At 34.5% G+C, this 26933-nt stretch overlaps 2 protein-coding genes across 18 annotated transcripts in view; both read left to right on the top strand.

The window, feature by feature from the left end:
• Nucleotides 1-715: 715 nt before the first annotated feature.
• The window catches only part of LOC139521209 (high affinity cAMP-specific and IBMX-insensitive 3',5'-cyclic phosphodiesterase 8B-like), a 136496-nt gene continuing 110278 nt past the window's right edge, over nt 716-26933 (top strand). For 8 of the 14 annotated variants that reach the window (XM_071314592.1, XM_071314587.1, XM_071314591.1 and 5 more), the window contains exon 1: nt 22386-22679. In XM_071314592.1, the coding sequence (XP_071170693.1) occupies nt 22401-22679 (279 nt within the window). In that variant the 5' untranslated portion in view covers nt 22386-22400. Of the gene's footprint in view, nt 823-11791; nt 11951-22373; nt 22680-26933 lie in introns of those variants that run through there. The other 6 variants (XM_071314594.1, XM_071314593.1, XM_071314590.1 and 3 more) reach the window with 4 other exon arrangements.
• On the top strand, nt 13797-19933 carry LOC139521211 (uncharacterized). Of its 4 annotated transcripts, none has more exons than XM_071314619.1 (2): nt 13797-18300; nt 19523-19933. In XM_071314619.1, the coding sequence occupies exon 1, from the start codon at nt 14015-14017 to the stop codon at nt 15443-15445; it is 1431 nt and encodes a 476-aa protein (XP_071170720.1). In that variant the 5' UTR covers nt 13797-14014; the 3' UTR covers nt 15446-18300; nt 19523-19933. The 4 variants fall into 4 exon arrangements, with proteins under 4 accessions (XP_071170720.1, XP_071170721.1, XP_071170723.1 ...); XM_071314620.1 differs by lacking the exon at nt 19523-19933 and having other exon boundaries at nt 13797-16649; nt 16681-19385; XM_071314622.1 differs by lacking the exon at nt 19523-19933 and having other exon boundaries at nt 13797-16952; nt 18175-19385.

The raw sequence follows: 26933 nt of genomic DNA, 5'->3' as shown, positions 1-26933 counted from the left end.
AAACAATCTAGAAATATGACTTGGTACAGTGGAGGACATGTATTTGATTTGCATAAGTCGTCCTGACAACTTACTATATATACCAATGATTTTAAAGAATGAAGAGAACCAGAGGTGGATTTATAGGGGAGCCCAAGGGTCCTGGGTCCCCATTCTGTTGATTATTCAAGGAGTCATTGAAGCAAGACTGGAGTGGCCCCCTCTTAGGCAATCAGTGGACCTTCAATTATGAAAATTCTGGATCCGCCACTGAGAAAAGAGGATGATAGAAAGTCATGATAAAATTCTATAACGAATAAATATATATGTATCTCATGTTTAAAATTTGAGACCAGTGGATATCATAGAAAATCAGTAAAAATGTTATCATGAGAAGTACTACGTGACAGATGGAATTAGTGTTATTTTGTTTACTTGGAACCAAAACGTCAAACTTGCTAACCTTACTGGTATCCTCTAGTGACGTAAAGCCTATATAACGGCGATGAGATAGACAAGATTAATTAAATAACTACTTTATTTCAACATTCTGGTCCAATGAACAATTAGCCCTATGCCTCATTGGGATGTAGTTATAAGTCTGCATTACAAAGCATTACTTTACACGATTAAAAGATTAAACTATATGTAAAAAAAGAAATATATTTGACAATTGAACTTGAACCTTCAATAATATAGGTTGAGTTTATGGGTCACTTTGAAAAGACAATATAGATACATGAAACTCTGCAAACAGGATACACACACGCATGATCTTTTGTGATATTCATGAAGTTCGCCAAGGTCGTTTTACCGAATGGGCGATATCCGAAAATGTCCGCGGTAAGCAATATTAACATATTAGTTTTATATTTATTATGATATATTATTAATATTTTTATAAATTAAGGTTACATTCTTACTTCTCGTCAGTCTGCTTATCTTGAAAATTGCATAAAAAGAAACTTTTGTATATATAGTACAAACTTAAGATTCATAATAGTAACTTGTACATTGTTCTCTTGCATAATTTGAGATATAGATTGAATTAAAATATAGTTCTTATATTTTATAATCAATTATAACGGGATTATCGTCTATAACCTAGATCCATTTAATTACAAATGAAAGGTCTTAAGAATTATTAACCAAGTAAATACTTGACCTAATAAGTTATTACTTTCTGTTCGTCATTCTAGTCTGAAATTTCAAGAGTAGATTCTACCTAAAATATAAAAATGTCTATACCTTTATCACGAAAACTATATCGGATAGGTAGATAATATTTTGATAATATCAGATTATTTCATGGCATTTTTCATATCGCATGTATTATCACCCCTAGGTTCAATACCAGCCCAAGAGCCGCATGCCGGGTCGAGGGGGATATTGACCGAGGGCTGATAATACATGCGATATAAAAAATTACATGTTATGATCTTTTTATCATATGCTTCAACAATGGAGAAAAATAACAGATTCATATATTGATTCTTTTTAATAGTAGTATTCGGTTTTCCGAGATAGTGATGTTTTTCATCTCTGGGTACGGGTTTTTTTGTATTTTCTTTATGGTAGATTTGTCTTCATCGATGTTGAATACTGAGGAGAACTGGTTGTTAAGTATGTTTGCCTTCATTTTGTTGTCTGAGTATGTGAGCCCATCTGTGTTTCTAAGTGGTGCTACTCCTCCATTTTCGCATCTTTTATTCTTTATGAAGCTCCAGCACTTCTTTGGATTGGATTTCTGCTCTGGGCTTATAATGTCGTGGATATATGTGGAATAGGCTTTCTTACATTCTTTCTGTGAGCTCTTTTTAATAGTTTTGTATCTCTTGATGTCTTTTGTTGTTTTTGTTGTTTGGGCTTTTTTAAAAGCTTTCTTTTTCCTTCTACGTTTTATTGTACCATTTATCCGAGGTTGATGGAATCTTGTTGATGACATTTTTGATGGTACGTTTTTGTCTTGAGTATTCTTGAGCCCTGTTTTAATGAACTCCCACATTTCTGATATTGAGCTCTGAGCGTTATACAAGCCATGAAATTTTTCAGATAGTTCCTGTGCATCTGATTTCATTTTTTCTATGTCTGCTCTCTCCCAGATGTCAATTTTTCTTTGTGTTGGTTTTGGGTGCATTGCTATGGCATTACTGTCAATAAAGACGATGTCGTGGTCGCCTATTCCAGGAATCGGCTCGCATCTATTTACCAAGGATGGTCTGTTTGTGAGGGAAATATCGATATTGGTCTAGGCAGCAGTTATTAACCATATCTACGAACCTATTATTGAGTTGTGTAGAATATATGTTGCCGCATACTGAATTGGATTTCCAGTCAATATCAGGAAGGTTTATGTCCCCTCCTAGCCATAATATAGATGATTTATTCTCTTTAAATACTTCTTCTGTCGTGTTGCAAATTTTTTCAATGTAGGTGGAATAGCCAGAAAGATTTTATATCGAATGTACTAAATTTGGGGTCCGACGTCCGTTAACTTTTTACTCTTTGGACTTCTATTTGGAAACCACGTAAAAGGATCAATGTAATTTTTCTCCATTGTTGAAGCATTTGATAAAAAGATCATAACATGTCAATTTTCATATCGCATGTATTATCGGGTATAATATCAATATCAGCGCGGCTCTAGGGCTGATATTGAACCTAGGGCTGATAATACATGCGATATAAAAAATGTCGTGTAATAATCTGATATTATTGTCTGTAAAATAACGATGTTTTACTCTTTTAGTGTTTTTACTGATTATTAAAATAGCTATGTTGAAAACGGAAGGTAAAAAACGAGACTGTAAACAGAAAAAAACAGCAAAAAATACAGACCTACTAAAATGTTCATACACTGATCAGAAATACATGGATGACCCCTTTAGGAGTTATAACATTAATGCAGGATTTCTTCACTTTTATTTTCGTGTCCGTTGTGACGTTACGCACGATATTGCGTCTCAAACGGTAACGTCAAATTTTTAAGGGCGATTAATGATTATTGGGGATATTTTTATATTTCGCTTGTAATTTTTTATTGCACATCAATATAGATACTTCTTAATGTTCGGCTGTATAGAATATCCACGAAATATTTACCACTGAAAGTAACGTAAGCAACAAACAACAAAATATATCGTATTTGGGTAATGCATAAGTCTATATGAAATGAGAAGATATATACTATAAGTTATCTACGTTCATATCCGTAGATATGGATATTTTAACACCCTGAAGTACCCCAGTACACCATGAGGCGTAGCCGAAGGGTGTACAGGGTACTGAAGGGTGTTAAAATATCCATATCTACGGATATGCACGTAGATAACGAATTTATCCCCGGTCTTAGTCCGAATCGGGCGAGTTTTATGGAAATTCGGGTACAAAGTGTAACGTGAAAACAACGTTTTTTTTTCATTATCTAAAGAAGTTTTATTGAAATTTGGAAATTTTACATATTTTTTACGGGGTGTAGGGTACTACCTTTGGTAGAACCCTACAGGTAGTCAAATATAAGACGTTTTTAATACGGAGACAGAGAAACTGGATTGAGTCAAATTTGGCGCTCAATGTTGTGAGAGTTACGTCATAGATGGTGTGACGTCAACGTGGGTCATTTGCATAGCTAGTTCAGTGAGTCCTATTCCTTGAAAATGTGTCAGTCAAGTGATGCTGCTATTGCATTTAATGAAATGGGTGTAAATGATCGGCATAATAGGACAAAATCGTTAATGAATTAAATATTTAATTACTAACATAATGGATAATCTACAGAATTCAATATTTCACAAGGAGCAATCATGGAACTAAGGAAAACTTGCGTGAAGTTCCCCGGGATAATGGTTAGCAACGTCCGGGGATATGGGTTAGCAACACCCAGGGGCTATGGGTTTTGTAACGACGTGCGTTAACCAATCAAAATCCTAGATATATACTAAGCCGGGGATAAGATATGATGAGTGCCAATCAGACAACTATCTACCAGACACCAATTGACATAAAACGTAATATAATGCAATGTGTCCCCATTTAGATCCGAAAAGGAAAAAGATTTATATTTTGCTTTGATTAAAAATGTTTGTTAGGAATTACAAGTTAAATTGGTCTTGCTTATAAAATTCACTTTGCTTTAATAACGGAACAATTAGATTAAGAATTGAAACGATTGTCAGAAAAAAAGGTTAATTATATCATCTCATAGGTTTACAAGCTTTGTATAATATGGAGAGGTATATAGTCATGCTTCAGGCCCAAATTTATTTTCACTTTCAAGATTATACATATGAATCTTATTGCAGAAAAAAAATGCAGTTTTACGCTTCTCAAATTTGAAAATTTGAAAAAGAAGATTTATTATCATCTCGGAATACACAACTTGTTCACAACTTAAGAATAAAATTGAGAAAGGAAATTGGGAATGTGTCAAAGCGACAACAACCCGACCATAGTATAGACAACAGCCGAAGGCCACCAATGGGTCTTCAATGTAGCGAGAAACTCCCGCACCCGGAGGCGTCCTTCAGCTGGCCCCTTAAAAAACTAGTACAGTGATAATGGACGTCATACTAAACTCCGAATTATACACAAGAAACTAAAATTAAAAATCATACAAGACTAACAAAGGCCAGAGGCTCCTGACTTGGGACAAGCGCAAAATTGCGTCGGGGTTAAACATGTTTATGAGATCTCAACCCTCCCCCTATACCTCTAGCCAAGGTAGAAAAGTAAACGCATAACAATACGCACATTAAAATTCAGTTCAAGAGAAGTCCGAGTCCGATGTCAGAAGATGTAACAAAAGAAAAGAAATAAAATGACAATAATACATAAATAACAACAGACTACTAGCAGTTAACTGAAATGCCAGCTCCAGACCTCAATTAAACTGATTGAAAGATTATGTCTTCATCATATGAATATCAGGCACAATCCCTCCCGTTAGGGGTTTAGTATCATACTATCATAAAATATATGAAAAGAACATAACCCATGTCATGCCAACAACTGTTTTTTTTTTTTAAATAAATGTGTTTAGTTCCGATGCAAAGACCCTATAAGTGAGTCAATATTTAAAGCCAAATATGCAATCTTTAATGACCTGACAACAGTATCGTATCTATATCCCTTCTTAATAAGTATGTTTAACGGTTTTGTAAGCTTTTGAGGTGAATACTGACATATTTGTGCTTTGTAAAGAATATTACCATAAAAAGATAGGATGTGAAATACCTGAACGTATAAGATGTCTGCATGTTGAGTTATATTAACGAATTATTTCCTTATACCGATGATGAAATCTTAACGAACAACCCCAGTCATCGGATTTTTTTTTTATACTTTGTGGTATAATTGATAGTATCTGAATATCAACAAAATTCTATCTGAGGAAATATATACAGATGATTCACCATAAATAGCGTCCTAAATCGACAACGTTGAAAACGTATGAAAATCGTCCAGTGGACAATCTTGCAATACATTTCATTTCTTTGAAATCGAAGTTGTTTTGTCTACGCAAATTATCAAAAGGTTTGCAGTTGTTTTGTAGAGTTAAAGTACAATTACGGAAAAGCACTATTTAGCATGCAACAAATCTGAATTTTCAATAAAAAACGTCGCGAACAACAGTTTATTTGTAAAATTCGGCGAAATCCGACATTGGACAACTTGCAAGACATTGGACAACTTGCAAGACATTTGCCAGAAGCCGTTGCATTTTTATATGTAGTATGAGTGCTGCAAAAAAAATCGATTTTGATATGGTCTATCTATGTACTTTTGTGTGCATAATTTACACAAACGAAGATTCATATCATCTTATATCTTAAAACCTATAAATTTTGATACACTTAGTTAACATTTTCCTAAATCTGCCCATAATGAACACTATTTGTTTTTTCCAAAAAATAGCGTTGGTCGTCACAGGAACGCATAATCAGTAATATTGTAATGCCTTATATATGAAGCATATCATTCATTCGAATTTTCGCGGATATAACTCTATATAAGAACACAAACACCCCTGCTAGCCTAAAGTTATTATGCGTATAGTCTGTTACGTCTGACACGCATATTTTTTACGTTTTGTCAATATGTTGTCCTTATTTAAGACTATTGTAAAATTTGATAAAACAATTTGTAGTTTTTTTCGGAATAGTATATACGATTTTCATAACTGCGCAAACTATAATATTCATAATAGACTGCGAGGTAGAAACTGTATAAATACTAGTAGCAAAAATTAATTAGGGTTGAAACCATTGGATGACTTGTTAAGGAACAATTCCCCAAAACTAGCAATTTTTTGTAAATTATCTGTTTGTGTTTTTGTCTAAAATATATAAAGTGATCAGTAATAAAAGATCTACGAAAATAAAATAACTGATTGCAATAAAACTAAAATAATAATATCAAAGTGGCATATGTTTACCAGGTGAGCAATTCAGATGACTCTAGTGAGACTCTTTTTTTTATTACTTTCAATCACTTGTATTATACGTTTATTTAAAATAAAAAAAAGTTCCTAAAAAAAATAACCTGAAAAAAAAAAAACAAGAAATAAATTTGCATAACCTTTTATTTTTGAGTTATCTTTCTTTGTTCATTAAAAAACATTTCCCGCGACTTCATATGGTTGAAAAAAAATGAAAACAACACGTTCTAAATTTAATTCGATCGAAGCGTTTCCTGGATTTACCTTAATCAGGAACGCTCGAAGCCGAATATTTGAAAGTCAAGGATGTATAGACACCTAAAAGGTTGAACAGTTTATACCAAAAAGGACCCAAAAAAAATATAGCCAAATCAATTTCACTAGAACACACCCGCGAAATCGCGGGCATTCAGAGCGGAGTTAAAAGTATGTAAAGTGTTGTTAGAAGTTTTATACCTCCTCCTTCATTTCCAAAATTCCCAATTTTTGGTTTTCTATCAATTTCAATATGAACATACATTTAGTATGTTATGAACATTTAAGTAAGGAGCCTGTAGTTCAGTGGTTGTAGTTTGTTTGTGTGTTACATATTTGTTTTTCGTTCCTTTTTTTGTGCATAAATAAGGCCGCTAGTTTTCTCGTTTGAATTTTTTAAGCTGAGTATGCGGAATGGGCTTTGCTCGTTGTTGAAGGCCGTACGGTGACCTATAGTCGTAAATTTCTGTGTTATTTTGGTCTCTTGTGGAGAGTGGTCTCAACATGGCAATCATACCACATCTTTTTTTTTGTTATCAATGAATTTTGTAAAATATTTAATGAATGGAGAATTTCAGAAAAGGTATCAAAAGTTCACATGAATAATTTTAGCGCTTATCTGTATATTACTATATAAATTAAGTGTATTTACTTTCAATTCTTAGTTTAGTAATCGATCCATGGTGGTCAATTGACAAAGTATACAGACCCTCTCCATTTAATAAACTCTGAACATAATTAAAATACACTTTATTCGTACTATTTGTTTGTTCAAAGTATACAAATTCAAATATTCAAATTCAAATATTTTATTGGATATATACAGAAAAACGCAAACCGGAAGTATAATCTGACTTAAAATTTTGTCCAATGACGGGACAATATCCGGATGCCCTTTTTCTCGTTTTTCTCCCAAAATAACTCAATCTGAATAATCATATGAATGGATGACAAATGCGACTTTGCACTGTACATATAGGACACAGAGTCGTGTTGATTAATTTATTGTGGAAAGAAGAGAAGCGACACCAAAAATGAGGTCTTCTTGTTTAATAGTATAGATATCAACTTTGTCAGTGCAAGGAAGTTTCTAACCATTTCAAAATTTATGAACGGACAATTTAAGAAGGTTAGAATATCCTACATGAAAAACTGGCATTTCAAAAATGTCCAATCATAATATAAAGATAAAGATATTTTATTTCCTAATCAAAGGGCTCATAACAAGCATGTACTTCCACACAATCTTATAAAGAAAAAGTTTTTGTATTTGATAAAATGGTCTTTCGAAAAATCTCATTGTAATTTTATTTGCTGTAACTCGTTTAAGGCCTTTTTCTGTAACGAAAAAGGAAAGTATGCTAGATACACTTACTGGAAATGTGAGGATATGATTGAAGCTTTAAACTTTCTGCTTGATAACATTTATGTACGTTTCGGCGATAAAGTGTATCGTCAGGTAGTAGGTATTCCTATGGGCACCAACTGTGCCCCTTTAATAGCAGATTTATTTCTATATTGCTATGAATCTCAGTTTATGACCAAACTTAGTAAAGTTGTTACATTTGGTTGATACATTCAAAAATACCTACCGTTATCTGGATGATATTTTTTCGTTGAATAATCCAGAGTTCTCTAAATATACTTCAGAAATTTACCCAAACGAACTTAATCTAACATAAACAGCAGCAGTTGTCCTTTTCTAGATTTAGACATTTCAATTTCAAACGGGAAACTTCACACTAAAATTTACGACAAAAGAGACGATTTTTCATTTCCTATTGTTAATTTTCCTTTTTTAGACGGCGATGTGCCTTTGGCTCCATCATACGGTGTTTATATATCGCAACTCGTTCGGTTTGCCCGTGTGTGTTCTGATGTCATAGATTTTAACGAACGTAATCAATGCATCACTGGTAAATTGTTGTGTCGGGGATTTCGATACCATAAATTACTTAAAACTTTTACTAAATTCTTTCATAGATACAAAGATTTTATTAGTAAATTTGGCTATACCTGTAGAAAGCTTATTAAAAATGGTATTTCACATCCTAAATTTTATGGTAATATTGTACTTAAAGCGAGGAAATCACTATGTGATCCTTGTAAACTCATCGAACCTTTAAACAAACTTATAAGTAAGGGTTATCGTACCAATATTGTAATAAGATCTCTGAATATAGTTCACATTGGCACTAATATTGATATTGTCATTAGCAAATTAAAACATAACTAAATTTCATTATCTTTTGAGGCGAGATGTATTTATTTTTGTCATTGCACAAGTCATGTCTTCTTTGACTATTAATGACGTTAAAATACTAAATCCCTGTGATGTGTTTTAGTCGATTTTAGTCTCTGATGCATGATTTTTTATTATTAATTGGTTTTGGCTTTTAACTAGCTGTCAGTAACTGCGAGTACTCTCAAATCGTATTTTCTTGTTAATTCGACCTGTTGATACTGTTTATAATGCTTTTTTGTTATTTTTTATTTATATGGATCTTGTCTGTACACCAGCTTTGATCATTTGTAATATCTTCAATTTTTCACTTATTCTTACAACATTTGTATAAACTTCAAGATTATAAAAAAAAACGGTTTTTTTCTAAAGTGAACATTGATTGGTTAAATATTTCTCAGTCATGTCCTGTGTTTGAATTTGTTTGTTAGCTTTTTGGTCATGAATGTTTGTCTCTAATATTTAATTAACTGTGCATTTGTATTCAGATATCGCAGATCAAATTTATTCGTTCATTGTTTAATCATACGTTTTTTGATTGAGTTAAGTCTGCCAATTGATATTTTATCGTATGTTTTTCTTTGTTGTGATGTTATGCTATTGTTTCAGAAAAAGGGAGAAGGTTTGGATCCATTAAAACGTTTAATTCCGCTGTAAATGTTTGCACCTGTCCTAAGTCAGGAATCTGATGTACAGTAGTTGTCGTTTGTTTATGTAATATATACGTGTTTCTCGTTTCTCGTTTTGTTTATATAGATTAGACCGTTGGTTTTCCCGTTTGAATGGTTTTACACTAGTAATTTTGGGGCCCTTTATAGCTGTTGTTGTTCGGTGTGAGCCAAGGCTCCGTGTTGAAGGCCGTACTTTAACCTATAATGGTTTACTTTTTAAATTGTTATTTGTATGGAGAGTTGTCTCATTGGCACTCACACCACATCTTCCTATATCTATGTAATCACATAAAGTAAAAATAAAAAGCCTTTCTCGCCCACTCGCATACACTCACACATACAACTATCGTTCTGATTAATCATAAGTGAGCACTATATATGTGATACGAATGCAAGGAAATTAGGTTAAAGGTTTCCACCAGTAAGACAGAAATCCTTGCCCTTGTCCACACTGGTACAAAAGTTGCTGTAGCAGATATGCTAAAATATATGGTGACAGTTCCATGTTTGTTGTATGTTAATACTTCAATAAAAAAAAACCTATAACATAAATAAATTATTGGGATGAAAGTAGAATAAATGGATAATTCAGAAAATTTAAATTCATTCAATTTTATATTAACCAATGTACATGCAATGTATAACGAAATATTTTTTTAATAAATGCCTCTACCCCTTGGGACTCAAAATCTGACACCCCAAGCTACACATTATATTTTGAAGAAAATTGCCGGAGTTTTACACCCAATTAATTTAAACTAAGACTGAGCGGCGGGAATTTGATTAAATTCCATTATAGGAATTCATTTCTATATAAATCATACGGGAAAGAAACGTCTAACATAGTTTGTATCCTAAACCTTGCATATGACGCCTAAAAATCTACACCACAGAAACTAGAGAGAGGTGTTTGAGAAAACATATAGCACTGACAACGTCTGCTTCTTGTTGCTGGAAATAGATTATGGTTCGGTTCCTTCCGTGCAATACATTATTTTGGTATACTAACAATTCTCAAAGAAAAATTTTACGCTTGAACTTGTCATTTACATTTTTCTTCGCTTCGAAACCGCAACCCCGTGTCAAGCATAGCCGACACCCCGTATGTGGCGTTCTACACGGTGATTTTAGTTGTCTAACTGTACATGCAAGACTTATAATATATAGTTGAATTTCATGTCTGATTATTCGTGCGGGAAATATTTTCGAGAATTTTACTTGATTGCAAAAATAGCGAAAAGGTTCACGTTTACAGACTCAGTATTATACATGTATTTGTCATGTGATTTATTCACGCAGGGGGTAAACATTGACATATAATTTCGGTCATACATTAATTTACCATGTCATAGACATTTTAATTTCTGCCCTTATAAGGAGGAAACTTATGTGATTTCAGGTATTAGATACAATATCAGTAGTTGGAGTTACTTCCCGCTACATTACCCCGACCCACATAACTATCGCCCTTGTTAGGAGGAATCTTATGTGATTTCAGGTATAAGATACAATATCAGTGGTTGGATTACTTCCTTCTACATTCCCCCCGATCCACATAATGATCGCCCTTGTTAGGAGGAAACTTATGTGATTTCAGGTATCAGATACAATATCAGTAGTTGGAGTTACTTCCCGCTACATTCCTCCGACCCACATAAGTGTGGGTCTCATTGGGGTCAAAGCGTGACGCGGGATTGCCGATTTTTTGTAAGCGTGACACGTGAAAGTCATATTATTTTGCAGTGAAAACGGGAAATGAAGTCTAGCGGGACGCGAGAAATTACAAAAAAAAATGAGAATTGCTTACGAATATGTGGTGGTGTTTAACGACCTTGACTGGCTATACAGCCCTCGCACACGGTCGGTTTTTTTTTTGCTTACGAACATACATCTTCGCTAGCTAAGGGGAAGAGAACGGGAGTGGATCGGAACCCTTGCAGTTGGCTAGCTAAGGGGAAGAGAACGGGAGTGGATCGGAACCCTTGCAGTTGGCTAGCTAAGGGGAAGAGAACGGGAGTGGATCGGAACCCTTGCAGTTGGCTAGCTATAAGGGGAAGAGAACGGGAGTGGATCGGAACCCTTAAAGTTGGCTAGCGAAGATGACGAACATAGTGTAAGCGGGATCCAGGATCAGAACCCCTAAATGAGACCCCTATAATTATCGCCCTTGTTTGGAGGAAACCTCCATCTATTTCTTTATGCTTTCAGGTATCAGATACAATATCAGTAGTTGGAGTTACTCCCCGCTATATTCCCCCGACACACGACAGGAAACATGAAAGGCATGACAGCAGTAGTAAACACCATGAGAAGAAGAAAACAGTCAAGAAATCATACTTCAAGAAGAAAAAACGAGAAGAAAAAAGGGTACGGTTGTGTGGTTTTTGTACTAACAATCATTCATCATTATAAAGCGCTGCGTGAAGTAAGAACTTCTTGAAGAAACATTTGTTTTTTAGGAAATTTGATTTATTAAATTATAGTTTATACACAATACAATGCATCTGTTCATCAAAGATTAGCAGGCAGTATCTTAGTCTATTCTTAGGCAATTGCATAACATTTATTTTAAGATTATTAGGAATAGTGCCCTAGAGGGGGGTTAGAGTATTGTTGATGAAATTGAGAGAACGCATCGATGTATCGGATGCAAGAACAATTAGCTATATATTTACTGTTATCAAATCATATAGTTCGAAATTTATCTAGTATCGAAACATTAACATTTAATTGACATGGAAATAGTTCTTGGATATCTTATTGAGTATTGATAGACTATAGTTTCGTTTTTTCCATTGTGAACAACATGGGTCCTAAACGCCAAGGTAGAAAGAGACAGGCACCCTATGATCCAGAATTGTTGGAAAACTGGACTGTAAATAGACTCCGTTCCGAGTTAATATCTAAAAACATTACATTCCCAACTAATGCTAAGAGAATGGCGTTAGTCCGTTTATTGAGACCAGCGACTTCGAGTGTAGATGACGTAAGCGACGGCGGCCATGACACCATGTTAGCAGTTCCTCAAGAGAGTAGTGCGCGATCCCAGAATGCAACACCAAATGTAAACAATAACAATAACGACAGAACGGCAGTTTTAGTCGATCTCGTGTCTAAACTGTCTTCCAATGTTCAAAATCTACAACAGAATGTTATTTCTTTGAATAATAAAGTAACTGTTTTAACCAACAATCTTCCGCAAAATAACAATATCAGTACAAGTCCGATAGTACCATCAACTTCCTCAAGATCTCCAGTTGTAAATGATTCTGTCGACGACAGTCAACCTATTCAAAACACTATTACTTCAGTTCCAATTACATCTCCCAGTTCTACAGGGAACTACTCCATTGAATCGGCTATGCAAAGCTTTCAGACATCGTCCTTCAACAGGCATGTTCCTACAGCCGCTGCAGGAAGTGAAGCCCAGGCCCGAGAAGTTGATACAAGAGGATACAAACGTACCTGTTACGGGTATTCGGCAGAATCACTGCCTTTGGTGGAAACTATTTCCCCCCAACTAAGAAATAACATTACAGCAGGTAGGGACGTTAATCTTGCATCCCTGTTAATACCTTTTTACGCTGGCCTGTGCAGCGATAACATTGAACAGTTTCCGTATCACAATAAACCAGATCCCAGATTGAATAGATCATTGTCAATAGGGGAATTTGTTCAAGCATTTAGTATTTATAAAAATGTGATGTGTTCAGCATATCCCCAGAGGCGGAATGAACTTGATCTTTATGAAAGAGATATAGTGGATATGGCTACCAGATATGGTGGCAGGGGATTCTATGAATATCACAAGCAGTTTTCTCTACAATCTGCAGCACATTTAAATTATAACAATATCATGGTTGATTGGTCTGTGCGTAACAATGCTTTATTTTGTAACATTTTTGCTAATCTTAAGCCTAACACTTGTGAACATTGTCACAGCACACTGCATCTAACAGGATTTTGTCCCTCTTTAGTTCATAAGGAAGGTACTAGGGGTACGCTCAACTATCCAACTACAAAGGGCACCAATTCTGACTTTTATGGTAGATCAATAGTAAAACATAATGGTAGACAAGTATGCAACAATTACAATGGAGAGAAAGGTTGCAATTATGCAAAGTGTTACAATCTTCACATATGTCTACTATGTAAGAAAGACCACTCACTAAATGAATGCAATGTGTCAAAAAATGAGGAAGGGCCCCAAAAAAGTGGGGCGCATATGTTCAGGAAGAGGTAAACGATACACAAAATTATGATCTATCATTATTCACACCTATCAACGTTCACAGATTACAATATGAATTGATCAAACACCCTGATATCAAATTTACTGATTACTTGATTCATGGTTTAAAACATGGTTTTCATACAGGATTAAGATGTTTACCTGACTTTTCTATAGAATGCAAAAACTTACTATCAGCAATGTCACAGCCAGAGAGTGTCAACAGTTTAATTGATACTGAAATTCAGAAAGGTTACTTATGCAGACCATTTCACAATATACCGTACGAACATTTTCGTATTAATCCAATAGGAGTAGCCGAAGGCAAGTACTCGAGAAAGAAACGACTCATAGTAGATTTATCTGCGCCACATGATGACGAACTTAATCCTAGTTTAAACGAGTTAATAGATAAGGAGGAATTTTCTTTAAGCTATGTTAAAATTGACGATGCAGTTGACATCATTAAAAAATTAGGACAAGGGGCATGGCTAATTAAAACCGATATTACTGATGCGTTTAAAATTATTCCAGTGTCTCCTCATTTATGGCCTTATCAGGGTATTAAATGGAACAACAAATATTATTTTTTCAAACAATTAGTTTTTGGATCACGTTCAAGTCCAAAAATATTTGACAACATTTCGCAAGCAGTGTGCTGGATAGCTACTAACAATTACTGTATAAAAAACATCCTTCATTTATTAGATGATTTTTTAGTAATAGAGCCACAAAGCGCTGACGCTGTCCAAACCAAAGACACTTTGTTGGCTATATTTGATTCATTAGGAATTCCTCTATCAGCTAAAAAGACAGTTGGGCCTTGTAAAGTTATTGAATACCTAGGTATATTTTTAGATTCAGAATTGATGGAAGCCCGTCTACCTTTAGAAAAAGTTAACAGAATTTGTGAGTTTATTGAGACTTTTCGCAACCGAAAACATTGTACAAAGAAAGAAATCCTCAGTCTTTTAGGGCACATGAATTTTGCTTCAAGAGTTATTTTGCATGGAAGATCCTTTGTGTCACATCTTATTGCTTTATCAACCAAAGCAAAGAAACTTCACCATAGAATACAATTAAATTTGGATTGTAGATTAGATTTGGATATGTGGTTGTTATTTTTGAAAGAATGGAATGGTGTATCTTTTTTCATTAACGACAATATAACGGAAGCCGCTGATATGGAACTATATACTGATGCTACACAAAAATCATTTGCAGGTTTTTACAAAAATCAGTGGTTCCAGGGAGATTTTCCTTTAGAAGTTATGGATGAGCAAACATCTATGGCATTTTTTGAACTGTACCCCATAGTCATGGCTTGTGTTTTGTGGGGTCATAACTGGAACAGGAAGCGTATATTATTCCATTGCGACAATATGAGTACAGTTGACATTATTTCGAAAGGCAGGTCTAAAGTTAAGAGTATCATGAAACTTATGAGAAAGTTGACTTTTCATGCAGCTACACACCATTTTATTATTCATGCTCAACATATTCCTGGTATTAACAATAATATTGCGGACTCTCTTTCTCGTTATCAGATGCAGAAATTCAGAATACTAGCACCGGATGCAGAAGAGATGTCAGTGCCTTGCCTATTGCCTTCCCAAATAATGATGTTTTAGAACAACAAGCACGTAATTTATGGGACTTGTCTTTATGTCGGAGAACTAAACAAACATACAGATCAGCCTTACAGAGTTTTATAACATTCATGAACATGAGCGGGATACATGGCTCCATTATGTGTTTACCTTCAATTTCTGAGGACCATTTAATTTACTTCGCAACTCATTGTAAGAATAGTAAAAATTTGCAACATGATACTATTAAAATGTATATAGCCGGAGTACGATACCATTACTTGCGCGCAGGTTTTAATGACCCTACAGCAGGAACAGAAAGACTTCCGTATATCATGCGAGGTATTAAGAAATCACAAAACAATGTTTCTAGGAACAGATTGCCTATTACTTCAGAGGTGTTAAAACGTTTATGCAACTTGTTATCAACAGGCGTTTTCTCACCGTTCATGGATCTAATGCTGCAATGTGCTTTTGTGACAGCATTCTTTGGTTTCCTTCGATGTGGAGAGTTCACTTGCAAAACTAAGGACGACTATCTGAACTGCGTTATAATTGATGATGTTGAGATCAGCCTACTACATGATCGATTTGTGCTTAAACTAAAAACATCTAAGACTGACCCTTTTCGATTAGGAGTAGAGATAACTATAAATGAAAATGATATATTTAGACCAGTGCATATTATGAACAAGTATTTGAAGTATCGCTTACAGTTGGGAGCTTTAGCAAACTTTCCTTTATTTGTTGAAAGTGAACTTGATTCAAGTAGGCCATTATCCAGGGCAACATTTATTAACTATCTAAGACAGCTTTTAATACGCCTAGGTTATAAGGAAAGTGATTTCTGTGGTCACTCGTTCAGAATTGGTGCTGCTACTTCAGCGGCAGCAGCGGGAATTGAAGATCATATCATACAAACACTTGGTAGATGGTCATCGGACTGTTATATCAGATATATAAGAACTGATAAGAGAGTTATTTCTAAAGCACAACAGATAATGTGTCATTTTTTAAATTAATGTTTTGGTAATGTTGTTTATTTTTACATATGTGTTTTTTAGCATTATTATTTCTTGGGGGCTTTCATTCTTTCATTAATGAACTCATTTCATTTGGCCTTTTTAATTCCAGGGGAATCATACTCCCCCAATTCAATAATACATCAGATAGGTTCCTGTCGAGGAACAAATAGGTAGTTTAAAGTAGTATTTTTACTACGCTGGGATCGCCCAGAAGCAATTAGGTTCATTCCTGGGGGTCGCCCCAGGAATTAGGTTCATTCCTGTCGAGGAACAAATAGGTTCATTCCTGGGGATCGCCCCAGGAACAATAGGCTCATTCCTGGGGGTCGCCCCAGGAAATAGGTTCATTCCTGGCGAGGAACAATAGGCTCATTCCTGGGGGTCGCCCCAGGAAATAGGCTCATTCCTGTCGAGGAACAATAGGTCATTCCTGTCGAGGAACAATAGGTCATTCCTGTCGAGGAACAATAGGTCATTCCTGTCGAGGAACATAGGTCATTCCTGGGGGTCGCCCCAGGAAATAGGTTCATTCCTGCCGAGGAACAATAGGCTCATTCCTGGGGATCGCCTCAGGAACAATTTTTTAAATTTATTTTTCTCATATTTTGATTAGTTTGAAATATTCATTTTTTCTCATATTTTGATAAGATTTTTAAAATTAAGCCAAATTTTTTAAGTGAATGAGTAGCCCCAAGAAAGCCAATAATGTATTATAGTGTTTATAGTCTTGCCATGTAGAAAGATATGTACTGTTATGTTACAGTTTAATATAATATTATGTGTAGATTTAGTATGTTTTGATATTTTAATAATAAACATTATTCTTAAGTTGTGTTGTGTATAAAAGGAAATTTGATTTATTAAATTATAGTTTATACACAATACAATGCATCTGTTCATCAAAGATTAGCAGGCAGTATCTTAGTCTATTCTTAGGCAATTGCATAACATTTATTTTAAGATTATTAGGAATAGTGCCCTAGAGGGGGGTTAGAGTATTGTTGATGAAATTGAGAGAACGCATCGATGTATCGGATGCAAGAACAATTAGCTATCCCACCCGCCTTCCCCTACAACACCTGTGCATTAACTGGGTATTTAGTCTACAGGTCATGATTGGATAAAATATGCTATAAGTACTGAAAGAGTTATTTAGTTACAGTCAGGTCCATATAATAAAATTCTGACTAAACATTTAAGAATATTCATATAGCGGAGTAGTTGGTTTTTGTTCTCATATAAGCTGATGAGTGTTTTCCATGCATTCACTCAAGCGAAGTCGAAAATATATCTATAATTGATGTTATAAAAAGAATGATTTGAAATTGCTATATTACATTGTGAAAGATCTATTATATTTCTAGTTTGTTATTTTCAAATGTACATATTTGTTACTTCATGTTTAAGGGGCTACTCATATAGAAATGATAGGTGTATTTTTGCCTTTTTAATTCCAGGGGAATCATACTCCCCCAATTCAATAATACATCAGATAGGTTCCTGTCGAGGAACAAATAGGTAGTTTAAAGTAGTATTTTTACTACGCTGGGATCGCCCAGAAGCAATTAGGTTCATTCCTGGGGGTCGCCCCAGGAATTAGGTTCATTCCTGTCGAGGAACAAATAGGTTCATTCCTGGGGATCGCCCCAGGAACAATAGGCTCATTCCTGGGGGTCGCCCCAGGAAATAGGTTCATTCCTGGCGAGGAACAATAGGCTCATTCCTGGGGGTCGCCCCAGGAAATAGGCTCATTCCTGTCGAGGAACAATAGGTCATTCCTGTCGAGGAACAATAGGTCATTCCTGTCGAGGAACAATAGGTCATTCCTGTCGAGGAACATAGGTCATTCCTGGGGGTCGCCCCAGGAAATAGGTTCATTCCTGCCGAGGAACAATAGGCTCATTCCTGGGGATCGCCTCAGGAACAATTTTTTAAATTTATTTTTCTCATATTTTGATTAGTTTGAAATATTCATTTTTTCTCATATTTTGATAAGATTTTTAAAATTAAGCCAAATTTTTTAAGTGAATGAGTAGCCCCAAGAAAGCCAATAATGTATTATAGTGTTTATAGTCTTGCCATGTAGAAAGATATGTACTGTTATGTTACAGTTTAATATAATATTATGTGTAGATTTAGTATGTTTTGATATTTTAATAATAAACATTATTCTTAAGTTGTGTTGTGTATAAAAGGAAATTTGATTTATTAAATTATAGTTTATACACAATACAATGCATCTGTTCATCAAAGATTAGCAGGCAGTATCTTAGTCTATTCTTAGGCAATTGCATAACATTTATTTTAAGATTATTAGGAATAGTGCCCTAGAGGGGGGTTAGAGTATTGTTGATGAAATTGAGAGAACGCATCGATGTATCGGATGCAAGAACAATTAGCTATCCCACCCGCCTTCCCCTACAACACCTGTGCATTAACTGGGTATTTAGTCTACAGGTCATGATTGGATAAAATATGCTATAAGTACTGAAAGAGTTATTTAGTTACAGTCAGGTCCATATAATTAAATTCTGACTAAACATTTAAGAATATTCATATAGCGGAGTAGTTGGTTTTTGTTCTCATATAAGCTGATGAGTGTTTTCCATGCATTCACTCAAGCGAAGTCGAAAATATATCTATAATTGATGTTATAAAAAGAATGATTTGAAATTGCTATATTACATTGTGAAAGATCTATTATATTTCTAGTTTGTTATTTTCAGATGTACATATTTGTTACTTCATGTTTAAGGGGCTACTCATATAGAAATGATAGGTGTATTTTTGCCTTTTTAATTCCAGGGGAATCATACTCCCCCAATTCAATAATACATAAGATAGGTTCCTGTCGAGGAACAAATAGGTAGTTTAAAGTAGTATTTTTACTACGCTGGGATCGCCCAGAAGCAATTAGGTTCATTCCTGGGGGTCGCCCCAGGAATTAGGTTCATTCCTGTCGAAGAACAAATAGGTTCATTCCTGGGGATCGCCCCAGGAACAATAGGCTCATTCCTGGGGGTCGCCCCAGGAAATAGGTTCATTCCTGGCGAGGAACAATAGGCTCATTCCTGGGGGTCGCCCCAGGAAATAGGCTCATTCCTGTCGAGGAACAATAGGTCATTCCTGTCGAGGAACAATAGGTCATTCCTGTCGAGGAACAATAGGTCATTCCTGTCGAGGAACATAGGTCATTCCTGGGGGTCGCCCCAGGAAATAGGTTCATTCCTGCCGAGGAACAATAGGCTCATTCCTGGGGATCGCCTCAGGAACAATTTTTTAAATTTATTTTTCTCATATTTTGATTAGTTTGAAATATTCATTTTTTCTCATATTTTGATAAGATTTTTAAAATTAAGCCAAATTTTTTAAGTGAATGAGTAGCCCCAAGAAAGCCAATAATGTATTATAGTGTTTATAGTCTTGCCATGTAGAAAGATATGTACTGTTATGTTACAGTTTAATATAATATTATGTGTAGATTTAGTATGTTTTGATATTTTAATAATAAACATTATTCTTAAGTTGTGTTGTGTATAAAAAAGGGAAATGTTTGCAAGTGTAAGCAAACGCACATCGGAGCTATTTCTTTAGAGCATTTGAGCTGCAGTGTTGTATAACTTTCGTTTTTTTCCTTTTCCCGGTGACTTTAATGATAAAGCACAAGACTATAGTGTCCATCATATATGGAGCGTGAATGTTATTTTTCGTTAAAATGCGGGATCATTATAGGCTACGTATACTACGGATATTACTGTTGACTGCATTGCGCTCAATAGATTGTTCCCAGACATGATAGGGAATACAATTGACTGTCTCAGTTGAATTCCGTTTTCAATTGATTATTTTTATCAACAGAAGTTTGACTTTATTACCTTTCAACTTTCCATGGATATGTTTATAATAAAGTAAAATTCAATTTAGAAATTGGCTGTAGGTTGTTTTTATTTACTTATGTATTTTTTGTCATCATCTATGTTGTAAACTACAGTATAGCCTACTTGATACCCCTCTAATAATTCCACATCGTATGTTTTGACATTCTTAATTTTAAATTTAAATGTTTAATGACATATTCTCAGAAATCTTGTCTGATTTTTCATATTTAAAAAAAACGTGTGGTTTGTAACAATATTTTTCAATTCATGTATTGTTTAGTTTCAAATTTTGAAAAGTTATCAAAATGAATAATATGAATTGTGAACGACTGATTTAAGTACTAACTATCTTATCATAAACGCGATTACATAAAGAATTAATGCCGTGTAGAATTAAAAAAAAAAACCACGGAAGCATTGTAGTCGACCTTTACACAGTCACTATACAGAAAAACATTACAGACATTTTTGACAATGAAAAAAAAATGTTTCAGCATCTTAATGAAGTTATTGATTTCAGGGATATTCTAACAAAAAATGCTCGAATTTGCCTTTCAACTATCTTAAATACTGCAGTATAAAGGAGATTGAGGATGAAACTCATCCATTTTCTTCTCATATTAAGAAGTAGATATTTGCGTATCAGCAGTAATTGTTCGACTTATTTTTTTGCAATTATATCATATAAAATTGAGAAAGGAAATGGGGAATGTGTCAAAGCGACAACAACCCGATATTTGTTTTATTTTTCTTGTTTTTGATATACATTAGCCGTTAGTATTCTATTTAAATTATTTCACATGCATTTTGGAGGCCGTTTAAAGCCGCTTACATGCTGAATGTGGTTTGCTCATTACTGAAGGACGTACGGTAGCATATAGTTATTATCTACTTCATTTGGTCTCTGCAGAGTGACGAATTTTCTCATTGACAATAATCAGATGATTACATGGCATTTTTCATATCAGATGTATTATCATGCGAAGGTTCGATATCAGTCCAATAATCGAAGGCTGAAGTACTAATGTAAGCTTAGGAAAACTATTGTTTATTGTATACAATAAAGGGGGGGGGGTAAAATATGCACATCTATTAATCATGTATCATGGCCGGAGTCATCGGTTTTCAACTTTTCTAAATGAAGAAATAAAAAACATGTCTATGTCGAAGATAATATATTTATCATTTATTTCTAGCATAGACATATACTAATGTATTTTATGTCTCTGTTTCAAATAAATCTTTTATTGCCAGAACATAAATATGCATTTTTGAATCGTTTTATAAAACATAAAAGCTTTATATTGTTGATATAACTACTTGAGAAAAGAAAGATTTAATCTTACATCCATAAAATATCAACCCGTCTTTACTTTCGAGTGTTTCAGAAGTCGAGTGGTCAATGTTTCGATTTTTGCTTGTTATCAATGACCGATTTTATTAAAAATCACAGACAATGTAAACTTCATCGCTATGCGACTGAATTACACCTGTCAATCACTATGGTAACGTGAAAACTTTCGTCACCAAAGACACCTGTTCTGTAGTTATTTTGCATCCGATTATGACTCCTGCGAACTGATTTATATGAATTATAGAAAATTGATATCTAAATTGAAGTAAGATTTATCTCTGAGAGTATATAAATAAATAATCATCATAATTGTCTATTCTTTTGAAAGTCTGACGTCAGAGGCACCGCTATTAATGTGATATATAACTCTGGATCTATTTATCAGTTTCTACAGTTTTTCTTCATTTCGTGACCTATTTTTTATATAACAACTTTGATTCTAGTTCAAAATGATAAAAGACGTTTATGTTGCAATAAATATTATATCATTTGTGAATGGAAACAGTCGTAATCAGCTGTTACCGTTTTATGAATCAGTTATATTTTGTTTTAATCGCTATCTATCGATAAACATGTGTTGAAATAGATATTGGGTTAATTTTGTTGAATTTCACGAAAGTTACCGTAAAACTTTAGCATTGGAGGACTTTAAAAACTGCAAAACTTACAAAACATAATATTTATTCCTGCCATCAAGGATTGTAGATGAAAACGTTGGACCAGGCTACTTTGCGTTCGGAATGGGATGCACTCCAAGCATTCATGTTAACCAAACTGGTTTAGTGATTTGTCACGAATCGGAGGACTCAAATTCACATATAGCATCCTATAGTGCAGCATATCATACCCGTGTGGTCAAAGCTGACGGCACCACAGAAACCTCTTCTGGTGTGGCTGTCACTTCGCTAGATAAACAATCTGCTTTTAAAGAACTTATACCGGCATTAACACTGAAACAAGGAAACGAAAGCCTTAATATTGAGGCCCAAACACAAACTAGTATCAGGATAGAAATGAAGGTATGTTAAATGCTTTTGTTGGGAGGCATTTTATATACGGATCAAAAATTTTCATTACTTAACTTAGAAATTAAAAATAACGCATACACATTAAATGGCGAATATGATTTTCTTATATTAACCAAATGATTAATTTAGACACGTAAATCCAAATAATCCGAACCTGTGAAAAACTACTCAATTTTGAAATATTACAATGAATTGCTTGAGTGTTGGTTGATTATACATGTCCCAACATTGACTAGTATCATCGTAAGGTATGTTATTACGACATGAAAATCGTAACAATGGAACTTCCTGTTATAGTTACATACCGCTATGGTTGTTTAATTTATGTAAAGGAATATTTGTATATTTGTCTTAAAATATGTACAAACCCATGCACGTAGAATTACAGTTGCCTGACGCAGCCCAGTCTTCTTTCAGAATGAACAACTTGATTTTGAAAAATGGTCATTCGGATTTAAGATAACAACAACAATGTTTACTGGTTTACTTTTACAAATTGTGACTTGGATGGAGAGTTGTCTCATTTGCACTCATACCACATCTTCTTATAAATGAGGACATTACAAGATTTAAATAAATAAAATTTGTAGATTTGACAAATACTTACCTAGACTTCCTTTGTGGTCCAAGAGGTAGATTTATATTCTTACATTAAAAAAAATATTTTCGCGTATTTTCTAATTTTATAGCAAACAAATTTTTTTTTCTTCTCCAAAATCAGAATACTCTTTTACACGACAAAAAACAGATCGGTGCCACTTATATAGAAGGTTTCTCGTCAAGGATAGTCCGTTCTGATATCGCGAACCCAGTAGTCAGTACTCCTGGCTGTGTTGACCTGAAATAGCATAACTATGGTCATTTTCTATAAACCAACTGTTCATAAAATGTAGTACTAAGTTTTCTAACACAGGCATAGATGACCCAGATTTAAACCACTTTTGAGGACTTATTGTTTACGATTTAGAATTAAATGCATAACAGTGTGGTCGACAGTAAAACGTTTGTAGGTTGTAACTTGTTTGTCAACGACTATGATTTTATGCTCACCCAGTCTGTCAGAGGCCCTCCAGTGGGGATTGAAATATTCACTTGTTACACATTCCGATACAAAGCTTGAAAGGAATTTGTTTTAAATATTTATTATAATCATCACATACAACCGTGTCATTTATAAGAATAATAATGTTCAGAGATGATATTATTTAATAAAAATAAAAAAATAGGTTTATCCATTGTAAAAAAAAATATTAAGTTGATGAGGTTAATTCACAAAATATCTCATTGATTAAGAGCACAACTACTTCTACGGTGTGATCATTTAAGAATGGCCTACTATTTATTCAATGCGTATACATGTGGGTTTTGTTTGTGAAGAGTTCTGGATAATTAAAAAATCATTTGATTTCTTTGTTTAATACCATAAAACGATTCATTCTTTCAGATATTTGTCACTTTGCCTTATCTTCAAGTCCAACACAATTTCTCACGTTTCTTACAAAACTTATATTCTTGTGATGTATTCTTTTGTTGGAAAAAAAATGTATTGATATAGATAGATATAGGAAGATGTGGTATGAGTGCCAATGAGACAACTCTCCTCCCAAGTAATAATTCATAAAAGTAAATCATTATAGGTCAAGGTACGACCTGCAACACGGAGCCTTGGCTCACACCGAACAGCAAGTTATAGAGGGCCCCAAAACTAAATTCTTATAAAAATCTGTATTAACACTAATTTACAAATACGTTATCTGTTAAGTAAAAACAAAATAAACTTGGCGATTAAAAAGTAATGAATAAAAATAAAGTAAAATAATGTTACTAGATCTATCACAGTTAATAAAATTGCAATCCATTAAATAAAAATACTTCAGTATAAAGTTATAAATTAAAATTAAAGAAAAAATCAGGTTGACCTTAATCTTGTTTTAACACTAGTTAAAAGTGAAAAGTTTTCGACGTAAAAAGAATTTATGCAGACTCTTACAAAAATATTGCTGTATTTCTTCGCAGTTCATGATATTAACAAATTGATCATTTAAACTCATACTGTTAAAATTTTCAATATATTTAACGCATTCAAGTAAAAAGTCATATCTCAAATCTGAATATAATGGACATGTCATTAGAAAATGTTTTTCTGTTTCTATTTCATCTAGTTCACAGTATCTACAAAGTCTATGTTCAAGCGGAGTAGGCGGCCTGGAGTAACGCCCGGTCTCCAGGGCTAGCGGTAACGAGCCAGCGCGAAACATTGCCATGCATCGTCTCTGATATTTTGGAATGTTTATTCTGGTATATGTTTCAACATTAACATTGTCTTTATAAAGTCGATAGGTACGAAGTTTGTTTCCATTTACTTGGTTGCCTTTATCATTTAAAAGTTCATTTCGCCATTCTACATTGTCCAAGTTGATGAGTTTTTCATGGACCACTTGCATTGCATTGTTCACAGAAACGCCAATGTCCTGTACAACAATATTACTGTCCACCTTGTCCACAATTTTATTCACCTCAAAAGTCCAACCTTTTCTTCTTCTGGATGACCATCTCCAAATCTTACTTAGGAGTCGATTCTCATCAAGTCTATAAAGTTTACATAGTAAGCGTACACACGATTTTCTTAGTTTAGTCTTGGTCGAGGTCCAGCCCATATCTCCGCGCGTCGCTATATTCGAAGTGTGTTTTCCTACACCCAAGAAGAGTTTACATGCTTTATTCTGCACGGTCGAGATTTGGCTAAAGTTTTTAAAGCCCCAAATTCCACTTCCGTAGAGGAGTATAGGCTCTACCATAGTTGAATAAAGTTTATTAAATACACTGTGGGTCACACCACCGGCTGATATCACTTTTCCATATACCGCTCCAAGAGCTCGACTAGCTGACTTTGCGAGCTCTTTTGCATTCTTTTGAAACGTTATATGCTCATCAAGCCACACACCTAGATATTTGTACGAGTCTGTGAACTGTATCGATTGTCCACCACAAGAAAATGTACTTCGTGAGATTGTCATTGTAGAAGGTCTGAAATGGACAACTTTTGTCTTATCACCATTTATAGTTAACTTCCAATTTTCACACCATTCGGTAACCGTATCCATCATTCGCTGTAAACTAATTTCATCAGGAGCCAGCAACACTATGTCGTCTGCATATAATAAAATACTAAGCATAGAGTTGTCCATCTGTAAACCACATTTAAGATCGTTGATTTTGCTGGCTAAATCGTTTATGAAAATAGAAAACAACGTGGGAGACAGTATACAGCCCTGTTTCACACCGCTAGAAACGTCAAACCACGGGGTATTGTCACTGTTAACCCGTACAGTACATTGTACATCTGTATAAAGAGATTGAACTGCACTTAAGAATTCACCACGGATGCCCAACGCTTGTAACTTATACCAGAGTAATATACGGTCTACCGTGTCGAAAGCCTTTTTCATGTCTATGAAACACGCAAATGTTGATTTACGCGATATCTTTCGGTCGTTTAGAGTCAAAAATAAGGAGTGAATATGTTCCTCACAGCTTCTTCCTTTCCGGAACCCGTTCTGTTCGTCACATAAACAGTCATTTTCTTCTAGCCATTGACTGAGTCTTAGATTTAATATAATACAATAAATCTTGCATGGTACTGAAATTAATGTGATTCCGCGATAATTTAACGGATTCCGATTATCATCTGCATTCGGCTTCAATATCGGATTTATAACACCCATTGTCCATTGGGATGGTACTTTTCCCATACGAAAGCATCCACTTATAATTTCGAAAAGTAAGTCTACAGATACTTCATTCTTCAACACTTCGGCCGGAATGTCATCGATTCCTGTCGCTTTTCTGTCTTTTGCACTGATCACGGCCTGTAATACTTCATCTCTTGTAATTGGCGCATTTAATTCAGATACGTCTCTTTCAGTGTTAACGTTATCGCTATCTGTAGGTAGTTGAGCTGTATTGTCGGACGAGAACAGAGTTTTAAAGTCATATTTCCACCGGTCAAGAACAGCTGCTTTATCTGTCTGAACAACCCCGTTATCATCAACAATTGCACACGGAATGCATTTCGAGCGTTCATTATGTATTCCCACTTTACCTATCGATCGCCAAAAGTCACGTTGATTCGAGGAGTAAAGTTTATCTTCTAATTTTTGACGTTCCTCTTGCTGGTACCGACGTTTGAATTTACGATTGATACGGTCAAACGCTTTCCTTTCTGCGCAGAATGCCTCTTTTAGA

Source organism: Mytilus edulis, chromosome 4, assembly GCF_963676685.1.
Source record: "Mytilus edulis chromosome 4, xbMytEdul2.2, whole genome shotgun sequence".
NCBI classification, from domain to species: Eukaryota; Metazoa; Mollusca; class Bivalvia; order Mytilida; family Mytilidae; genus Mytilus; species Mytilus edulis.
Note: the sequence above shows the minus strand (reverse complement) of the source record. Positions and strands in the feature narration are given on the sequence as shown.

Bases quoted from the DNA above. Each gene is read 5' to 3' on its own strand.
- LOC139521211 (XM_071314619.1), top strand. From the start codon at position 14,015: ATGTCACAGCCAGAGAGTGTCAACAGTTTAATTGATACTGAAATTCAG.